The sequence below is a fragment of the Manihot esculenta genome, chromosome 17 (assembly GCF_001659605.2).
Source record: "Manihot esculenta cultivar AM560-2 chromosome 17, M.esculenta_v8, whole genome shotgun sequence".
Classification (NCBI taxonomy): domain Eukaryota; kingdom Viridiplantae; phylum Streptophyta; class Magnoliopsida; order Malpighiales; family Euphorbiaceae; genus Manihot; species Manihot esculenta.
Genome location: NC_035177.2, coordinates 27,614,573 through 27,625,468, shown reverse-complemented (window position 1 = coordinate 27,625,468; position 10,896 = coordinate 27,614,573). Strand labels below are relative to the sequence as shown.

The following is a 10,896-nucleotide window of genomic DNA, read 5'->3' as shown; positions in this document are numbered from 1 at the left end:
AATATTAAATTGTTTATTTTTTAAAACATAAAGATTAAATTGTTATTAATAATAAAAATAGAAAGTAAACAGTAATTTTTTAATTAAAATATTGAAAGGTAAATAAATGGTTATAATATTTTTTTATCTGAACTGCATGCATTATTTTAATTCGTATATATTGATAGAACTAATTCACTATCAAATCAAGAACAGTATTCAAATAAATAAATATGAAAAATGTATTATTGAGTATTTATTTTATAACAAAATTTAGTTTATTTATTTTAAAAAATATATTAAAATATTTTTGATATTACAAAAATTTATTAATTAATTTTACTATGTTTTTTGAAATTAAAATATCAACTAAAATTAATAAATTTCAACTAAATAATAATATATATATATAGGGAGATTTTAGTTAGTGATTGTGGCTGATACTTGGGATTTCTATTTCAGTTACAACATAGAGTAGGTGGTTGCTAGCTGGAATTAACGAGCAGGAAGGCCTTTTTATTATTTTATATTATCCAAAAATAAATAATTTAATAATTTACCTCTTACAAATAAGATTCCATATCATTATTCATTACTTTTTTTTTTAAATAATTTTATATAATTTGTAACACCTTGTTTACAATCAATAAATTTATAAAATTTAATTCAATTTTTTTTTTACTTTTTATATTTTAAAAAATGGCATTTTATTTTTCAACTTAAAAATTTTAAATCTCTCAAATGATTTATTTCAAACAGGAAATAAAGGACGCGTCTTTACGTTGCGTGATATTTTAGAAAATTAAAAAAATATTAATTTTTTTTCCCCAATTTTTACCCGTAATCTATCTTCTTTGAAGTCATAAGCACCCTCAGACCCAAGACTTTGGAGACAGAAAAGAAAATTACGAGAAAATGCAGAAATGTCAATAGTATGTGTTGTTTTGCATGAGAGAATAGGGTGGAAAAATTAATCCCAGCAATTGATTTTGATTTTTAGGGTGATTCGGTGGTATTGACAGAAAAAAATAGAAAAGGAGAAGGAATCCTCTTTTCAACAGAGGAAATGATTAAATTTTGGTCTGGAAGGCCAAAGAGGTGATGTTTCTTGGTTGATGAGCTAGCATCCAATAATGTAATAAGATGTCTCCTTTCTTTTTCTTTTCATCATCTGTTGAATTTGCACCTGTATGTTGTTAGGAAGAGAAGATTGTCTATTTCTTTATTTCTCAATTTTTCTATGGCTTTACTCAGTCTATTCATAACTTAGGTTTTATGTTGTAAATAATAAATAATTTAATTGGGAATTGGGAAATGGGAAATGGGGTTTTGTTTGGTATAAAGAATGGGATCCACCCCAACCAAAGAGAAGATGAAAAGTTGATGTAGACTCTCAGCTCACTGCAATATCATGTTGCCGTTACAGCTAATTTTATCCTTTTGGGATAATGCTGTTGGAGTTGGAGCTTTCTTTTTTGCATCTAAACTTCATCCAACAAACCTTACATGGTCCCGTTTCTGATTGTCTGCTTCCAATCGTTTGGTACGCTGGACGGCCATTGGTCACATCCCATTTTGTAAAATATATATAAAAACAAAAAAAAAATCAATTTTTGAATTAAATTCTCCACCAAAATATGTGGTGGTCAAGTATTGCATGTGATACACTCAAGTTGGACAATTTTGAAATGTCTAGAAACATGTATGGCTTTATTAATATTTCAAATATCAAATTTATAATTTTTAAAAACTAGAAATAAATAATTTAAAGAAATTTAAGAGTTTGGTTCATCCGTCAAATGTCTAGAGAGTCTTCGTGGTGGAGCTTATCGAAGTAGGCAATGCAAATTGCAGTCCTTAATCGGATATACTTAACTTAAGCTTATGTCTCCAAAGTTTTTATTAAATCATATTTGTGGGTTAATCGAAAACAAAAGCATTCCATTGTTATATTACATAAAATATTATTTATGTTCTTAGTAATTATTGAATGAGGATTTTAATTAAACTAGGGTAATTTAACATTATTTTTTTGTTTTCACTTTTTAACTTCAATTATTTTTACTAATTATTCAAAACAGTTATTAATAAAATAAAATATATTTTATAAGGTTTAATTTGATTTAATTTAAATTTAAATTTGAGTTTTACTCGTCTGTCTCCTGCTAAAAGAAAATATATTTTACAAAATAAAAAAGTTTGTGATAGAACATCAAATTCCCAGCTTGAGATTCATCCATGGACTTCTTGGGCTTAGAGCTAAAAAAAATTTTAAAAATGAGCTAAAATTGAAGAATTGACATTAGATCTACCGTGTATGAGGGCCCATTCTAATCAAAGTGTGTTATATGGGAAATGGGCTCATCAAAGAGATGGGTCATTTTCACCTTTGTTTTTTAAATAAAAAATATTTTTCATTATTGAGATTTTAAATGTTAAATAGTTTTAGAAAAAACAAATAGAGTCGGCAAAAAATTTTTTATTTGAAAGAAAAAAGATATTTTTAATTTTATCCTCTATTTTCTTTTTTATTTTTTTAATAAAATTAAATATCTAAAATTGTAAGGGAATAAATAGTAGTCGTGTATTAGTGAAGAAAAAATAAAAAGAAAAGAAAAACCACGTGTATTAGCTTTGGAAACTCACGTTTAACACGTATGAAGAAAGAGGACAAGACAGCCACGTGAAGTGCATTTGTCTTCTTATTAATTTTAATTTTTTGAGTAATTTTAGTTCCTTTCTACAAATAATTTCTATAGTGAAATTCTCACTCTATTTTTTATTTAAAAAAAGTGAGGAAGTATTAGGGATGGCAACGGGTAGAGTACCCGCGAAATTTAGGGTATCCAAATCCGAACCCGATTATATTTACAAAATCCGAACCCATCCTAAATCCGTTTAATATTTTATTTTTACTATCCGAACCCGTCCCGAACCCGTTTAGCAATACCCGCACAATACCCGACCCCGATTTTTTTAATTCAATTCGATGAGAAAAACTGCCAAATAAACTACACCTAACAGTTGCACAACCCAGCAAACCCAGCAGTGTGTTCAATAACAAGAACCAACAACTCAGCAACCCAGCAAATAATGATTTATAATCATATAATCAGATTAATTCCATAAATTCTAAAAATTAACAGTATTACATTAATCAAATAGTAAATAATTAGATTTTTTAACAGTATCCAAATAATTAGATAAATAGTTCCTAAATTCTAAAAATCTTTAATAGCAACTAAAAATTTTTCAAGAACATACACACAAAAGATCTTGATTATCAAAAAATTTGATTGTAAACCTGAAGAGAGTTCCAGGAGATGTCGCCGACGCCGATTGAGGAGGGGAAGGGTTGTCTCTAGCATCAGTGAAGTGGAGGAGAGAAGCGTCAATTGAAAAGAGTAGATGTCACCGACTGGAGAGAGAGAAGGAGATATCGCCGATGCCGACCGGGGAGAGGGAAGAGTTGTCTCCAACTGGGAAGTCGGAGATGTCGCCGCTGGAGAGAGAGAAGGAGATATCGCTGATTGGGGAGATCGCTGACTGGGGAGAGAAAGGAGACGTCGCCAGTGCCGACTGGGCTGCCGGCAGTCGTCAGTGAAGTGGGGGACAGGCGTGACTGAGAACTATGGGAAGGGAAGCGAGGGAGAGAGGCGCCGACTAAGAGAGGAAAGCAGAGTAAAATGAAAAAAAGAATTAGGGATTAGGGTTACTTCACTTAGTTTTGTTAATATAGCTAATCGGGTTCGGGTAATGGGTATCCGAGCACCTATTCCCGAACCCTACCCGAATCCGAGACGGGTAGCATTTTTCAAACCCGAACCCGCCCAAATCCGTTTTAAAAAAACCCAAATCCGTCCTAATAGGGTTTGGGCGGATCGGATACCCGCAAAAACCCGCCCGACTGACATCCCTAGGAAGTATTGAAAAATAATTCCTTTCTTTGTATTTGAATGTTCTTTCTCTTCCCATATCCTCTTCTTAAGAAGCAATAGATATGACTGTAACGAAGAAAGCTTTCATTCGTGCATAATTCAAAACTAATATATGCAACTGAAGCTGCCATTTACTTATATATTATCAACTGTAACCGTTGAATGGTAGATATGGATTAGCATGCTTCTTCGTACTTTATTAGTCGAATCTGAGTCTGAGAATTGTGTGTGTCTGTTAATTTAGGGTTGATAGTTTGACGCACATGGCATTGCTACCAGTGAAAATAAATCAAGGTTAAAAAGCAGAAACTATATCATATCACAATCTCTTAACGTCGTTTTTCTTTGAAAGTTTGGTAGTTGATGATACTAGTCAATCTCTGGAAATATACGCAACATAAACTTGGGCTAGCACTAGCTGCAGTTTGATCTTCAAGATTTATATATTAAGAATATGCAATTGAAAAAACATATTAAAGATGGAGAAGGTGGAAGAATGATAAATAATAGAAGTTTCACATAATTCAAGAATTATGCTATATCTCTTATTAATACGTCATATCTGCTAGAATGTTCATTTAACACTTATTCTACAATGGCAAATGATGATACACAAGAAAGTTAAAATTGAAAAGGTTCACCTTCTTGAATCATGCCTGTATATTGTGCAAGATCAATGTGCCTTGAGAGCTTTTGTTAACCTTTAATTTGAAGGCAAAGTATCCTGATCCCACCACTAGGTCAGAGCAGCAGAGAATTTTTATGGAACAGAACTGTCAATTATCATCATTACTCAATTGAGTTGCATTTTGGCTTCTTGTCCTTGTTTATTGCATTGCCATATTTTTCCAAACAATCAAAGATCTACAGTTAGACGACAGATCCCAACTTTATATCTATCTATCTATATATATATATATATATGTTCCTCCCCTACAAGCTTAATTTCACTAGGATGTTCCTTACAAGAACAGCATGTAATTACTGAAAGAGGAGAAGCGTAGGAGAACTAGCAGCAAATTCTGGTTCCTTTGATAAATTAGATTCAGTAATCTTCTGCTTCGCTTCAGGACTGATATTGAAAGATCTAGAAGAAGGAATGCTCATTGTGAGGTCAAGGTTTAGGTCAGGCAAAGCAATTGGGCTATCCTCCAAACAACTGGCTGCATCAGATGCTTGTTCATTATTATTATTATTATTATCATGTCGGGTTTTGGTGGTATCACTTTTCAACTCAGAAGATGTTGCACTAAAAGAGCCTTGTGGGTTTTGAAGACGAGGAAAATTACGGTTCAAACGATGGTTATTTGGATCAATTCCCATGTTCACAAGCTTTCTTCTTAAATGAGAATTCCAGTAGTTCTTTACTTCATTGTCGGTTCGTCCAGGTAATCTTCCAGCTATTAGAGACCACCTGATAAACATTAGCATACATGTAAATATAAACAACAAAATGTAACTTAGTCCATGCATAAAATCTGCAAGAAAAGAGAGAATTAAAATTGAAAGACTAGATATGCACCTGTTTCCAAGAAGTGCATGAAGCTTGATGATAAGGTCTTCTTCATCTTCAGCAAAGTTTCCTCTTTTAAGGTCAGGCCGAAGGTAGTTTATCCATCTCAGCCTACAACTTTTGCCGCAGCGAAGCAGCCCTGACAATTTCGACAACAAAAATCAAAACCCTTTTTTCCAATACAGATGTGGCCATGCCAAATAAAAAAAAAAAAGGTGGGTGGATACGAACCTGCAGATTGAGGGAGGGTTCGCCAGCTACCTTCTCCATGTTTACGAATGTAATCAATGAGCTTCTGATCTTCTTGCTTAGACCAAGCTCCTTTGTTGGTGTCTTGCTTATCACAGCAAGGCTTTCTCATTAGATTCCAGATTGAGATACAAGCTAAAAAGGTAAGATATATAGAGACAGAGAGATGAAGAAGGAAGAAGATGGGGTAGAGAAGACTGAGCAGAGGTATATATTTGGAATTTGATAGAAGAAAGATAGAGTTGACTTGGACCGGTGGTTTGGCCATGCGTGAGAGGGTGCGAGTGTTTGTGAATTGCAAGTGTTCGGAGATACAAGGAGACAACCTTCTGCGTTAGTTGCCGTTAAGTATTAGTCCTTGTCCGTTATCATAATTTTCTTAATTAGCAAAATTAAGTGTTTTTCGGATAGTAGCAAAAGCTTTATCCGAATGGTCTTCTTCAAGACAATACATTTGAAATCTATTACTCTATGAAAACGAACAGCGAGTGAGGCTTATGGGTTTTGGTGGGTTGACTGATAGTTTTGGATGGAAGATAACTACACAGCTGAGTGGTGCTTCCCAATTTTTTAACAAACAGTCCTTCACTTGCTACACTCTCCTCTTAGTCTTCCCTGTAGTGAATTGATTGGTGATGTTTGATCTGAGTTCATGCAACCATTTTGTGACTTGCTGTTGGAACTGCTTCCTATTTTCCAAGTAATTACAGATTTAAAAATAAAAAATTCACATAATAGTAATTATAAATTTAATTACTTTGATCGGTAATATAAAAAATTATATAATATATTAATGATTATATAATGTGGTTAATTATATTTTAAAAAATGCAATAATTATTGATCATCTGAGATATAGAAAATAAAATTTTACAAGGGTTCTGTAAAACTGGAAAAGGTTTAGATTTAAATGAGAGTATTTCTCCTTTTATATGTTTTCTGTTACGTTGATGTTGATATGGACGTACGAAGGAATCAGATTGCTGTCCCATGCGTAACGGCTCCTGATTCTCACCGGACATGTATGCGGATGGTCCCACAAAGCAAATGGGCTGAATTTCTTTCTGATTCCGAAATGGGCCGGAAGATAAGGTTAAGATTAGGTCCAGAGAGAATCTGTTCATTGGACCGGAAGAGCTGGGCCGGCCTGATTGAAGAAACAGACTGGAACCCGATCTTTGAGCTGAGTAGGCTGGACCTAATTTTTGGAGGAGGTTTAAAAGCCTTCAAGTTATGAGCTGTTCTAACGGGTATGAACTTAGACCGGGGCGAAAAAACCCAACGGTAATGAATTATTATATATAAATATTGATATAATTACGATTACTTGTTTTAATTTATTATTAGCTGCAACTACTTTTGTTGCTATCTGTAATTACTATCACTATCGCTATTATTACCGCAATTACAACTACTACGCCAACACTATCGTTATTATTGGTATTTTTTAGATTATACTATTCTCTAATTTTTGTCAATTTTTTTTTATTATTTTAATATTATTATTCATTTTTCTTTTATATTATAAGAATATATAAATTTATTATTATAATTATATTTTATTTTATTTATTTCTAATAAATCTCTGTTATTTTTCTAAATAAGTATTTAAAATATTTTTAATTTTTAATAAAATTTAATACTTTTAAAATTAATATAGTTAAAAAGTTAATAAAAAATATATTTTTTAAAATGTATAAAAAAATAAAATGGATAAAAATTATGAAATAAAAGGAGTATATTTTAAATTTATTTTCAATTTAATTTCCACAACTCTTTAATTATTAAGAAGGAAAAATAATATAATTAAAAAAAAAAAAGCAAACGTTGTTTAATTTAATTGACATAATTAAAATAAAATTATTTATTTCAAATACCATTTTATTTATTGAATAAAATTTCAAAAAAATTTATTATTAATTTTTTAAATTTAATTTAATTTATTGGCTAAATTTATGACTAATTTTAAAATTTTAATTTTATTATTTAAAAAATAAAATTTATGATATAAAGGTAAATTTTTTTTAACATTTAGATTACTTTATCCAATAGATATTATTATTATTATTATTATTATTATTATTATTATTATTATTATTATTATTATTATTATTATTATTATTATTATTATTATTATTTAGTGGAAGGTAACGAAGGCCAGATCTAGCTCGCCGACTTCCTTTTGGACAGATCGTCGCCTAGCGATGAAGACTAGAAGGCGGCATCCTCCCAACGATGGTCGAAAGATTTATAAACCTCCTCCTAGCCATGGTGCTCTCAAGTCCTGAGTATGACGCATGGATCCATCTTCGGCCCTTCCCATTTCATTTGAACCAGCCTCGCATCCTCGGCTTCATGCAATACATTGCACGCTGCCTACGTCTCACCCCCACAACCTCATGGAGTTTACTATTTGCACAGGCCTTTCTTGTTTTATGATTTTTGTTTATTGGTGGAAGAGCATTATTTTAACGAAGAGTATTAATTAATATCGTTTATTTAAAATAAAATTTTTTTATTAAATTTTTAAAAGTAAAAAATATTATAAATGATTAATAAAATTACTATTTATAATAGTAAAATTTTAATGTAGAAAAATATAAAAAAATTTAAAAATAACTAAAATGTAAAATTTACTTTCTAAATAATAAAATTTGTATTTCAAATATTTTGATAAATTTATAAATTTTATTGTATTTTTAAAAATCGTTTATCTTAAAATTTTTTTTTGGAAAAGCTCGAATGAGCCTTCAATAAATATTATAAATAGAAATTAAACTTTTTTCTTATTACTTAAAATTTTCATAAAATTTAAAATTATTTGCTCCACCCAGCTCGGTTTTGTTTAATTTGAAAATTGTACCCTGTTATTGGCATTATTATTTTTTTTTTATTGTTGTTTTATACTTTTTATACGCATTTACATTTTTGGATTGAAAGCTTTTTGTTGTGTGATGAATATACAAAACTACATCGTTGTGTGCAGCTGACCTTCTGTTCAAATTGATCTTCCCAATCAAATTGGTTTGATTTTGATTGGTAGTTTCCATGAAATTGATTTTTTAGTTTTTCGATTTTTGTTCAGTTCAGAATTACAACAATCGGAATGCTCCCTCCGAATTACACTGCATTGTATTACATCATATCTAACATAATTTTTTTTATCATAAAGCTATTTAAGAAAATATTTTTTAAAAAAATATACAATGTCAAGGCATTGCTAAACAATAAATTCAATCATTACTTTTGATACTGCGTTTATATAACTGTTCTAGCTAATTAAACTACATTTACTATTCTTTGACTTAATGCTTGTATTATAAAACATATGTTGCAGGTTTTTGCTTATTCCCAAATGTCTTCCATGTTTCATAAAGCTCATCTACTTACTGTATCTGCTCGCAAGTCTGCAAAGATATGGGAAATTTCAGAGGAATGGTAATGTTAATGTGAGCAAAACATTGGCATGCATGTCCTGCTTCGGGTGGAGTGGATGTCTTTGGCAAAACTATCATCTTCTTGTTGTTTCTCTTGGTGGTACAATTCACTTAATCTCCTGATCTTGGTAAAGTCTCTGGACGCATGAAAAATGTTAGTGCATTAACACGGTCCAGAGTGATCAAAAGCTTAGATAGTTCTCAAGAGGTTATTACATCTGGATTTGATAGTAGATTTCTTTTATTACGTGACAATGAAACGATATGCAATAATTTTCCTTTTCGAATGCTCATTCTATCTAACTTTGTTGAAAATTTTTCTTTCTGATCAATGTGTTCTATTGTGACATCCCTTGAAATTATGCAGTCTTCTGAAAGTAGTGTCAAACATCAACCTTGGATTTACTGTGGTAGCATTATAATTGCACCTGATGGACGTGAAGCAATTGTGGGTGGCCAAGATGGTAAGTTACACAAATATTCGTTGTCTGGTGATAATCTTACTGAAGCAGCAGTCCTTGAGAAGCATAGAGGAGCAATTAGTGCAATACAATGTTCGCCAGATGTGACCATGTTTACTTCAGCTGATCCAAATCGTGAAGTTGTTTTGGATCGTGCCTCCAAGTAGTCAGCCTGATTTCGGGAATAGATCTTCACTTTCATAGGAATTTTAACACACAAAAATATAAAAATTCTCCCAGGAATGAAGAACTGAGTTGTGTGTGTGCAGTTGCTTATCACACTGTCTTTAAAGTAAGCATGCATACTGCCACAGGAGGTAAAAATTCTGAGCCAAAATTCGAGGCAATGAATTTGGTCCATCTTTTTATTCCATTTGATGAACAGAGATTAGATACCTGTATCATCATATATTGAAGTGGGAAACCCTGCTTCAAGCCGTATAACCATAAAAGGAGCCAACTTAGGTGGAGTTTATGGCTTGGAATTCACTGATGAATGCACTTTGGTCAGCTGGGGACGATGCCTTTCTTTGTGAATTAGAGAGTTATACAAATTTTCATCGACTTTAATATTAAATATATCCAATTATCTAACTTAGATGATTTGATATTCGCGGGTCTAGTAGAGACTTATTGACCAACCATCATTGGCTTCTAGTGATGACGTGGATATGACTCAACCATCACTCTAAATCATAACTTATATGATTTGATATTCACCCGTCTAGTAGAGATTTATTAACCAAGTCTCATTGGCTCCTAGTGATGAATTGAGGAGCATGACTCAACCATCACCCCAAATCATAACTTACATAATTTGATATCCGTCCGTTTAGTAGAGACTCATTGACCAAGTCTCATTGGCTCCTAGTTATGTCGGGGGTGCCCCTTTGATTTGGATCAAAAGATAATAGACAATAATACTAAACCATGACCATCGGCATTTATCATTCGCCTTAATTAAAACCCACTCATTGTAGTTGGATCTAGTCACTATCATTTAACTATAAGCAATTATTGACATACTATTGAAACAAATTTCTATAAATGCGGATTTCTTTCTATTAGTATGTGACTCTATATTTATAAAAAACTGATAATTAACATTATTTTTTTAACAATATAAAAGCAACAAAAAAAAATAGTATAAGATACGCATTTCTAAATACTCAGCATTACTTACATTGATTATTCGCCCACATTATACAGTTTATTAACTTAAAAAACAGAGAGAATGCCAACAAGATATCGACCACCTCATCTTATTTTTTTTGGATTGATACTCAAGTAGTCAAAGAGTCAAAGGATACACCCAATCC

At 31.5% G+C, this 10,896-nt stretch overlaps 1 protein-coding gene across 1 annotated transcript; it reads right to left on the bottom strand.

The window, feature by feature from the left end:
* Positions 1 to 4,716: 4,716 nt before the first annotated feature.
* LOC110604764 (transcription factor MYB8) lies at positions 4,717 to 5,948 on the bottom strand. Its single transcript, XM_021743057.2, has 3 exons — positions 5,662 to 5,948; positions 5,440 to 5,569; positions 4,717 to 5,331 (listed from the first exon to the last, which is right to left on the bottom strand). Exons 1-3 carry the CDS (start codon positions 5,945 to 5,947, stop codon positions 4,899 to 4,901), a joined length of 849 nt encoding a protein of 282 aa, XP_021598749.2. The 5' UTR covers position 5,948; the 3' UTR covers positions 4,717 to 4,898.
* Between the last annotated feature and the right edge of the window lie 4,948 nt (positions 5,949 to 10,896).

Bases quoted from the DNA above. Each gene is read 5' to 3' on its own strand.
- LOC110604764 (XM_021743057.2), bottom strand. From the start codon at position 5,947: ATGGCCAAACCACCGGTCCAAGTCAACTCTATCTTTCTTCTATCAAAT. The intron at 5,570-5,661 runs GTTCGTATCCAC...CGAAATTGTCAG, and splicing joins AACCCTCCCTCAATCTGCAG to GGCTGCTTCGCTGCGGCAAA. The intron at 5,332-5,439 runs GTGCATATCTAG...AATGTTTATCAG, and splicing joins CATGCACTTCTTGGAAACAG to GTGGTCTCTAATAGCTGGAA.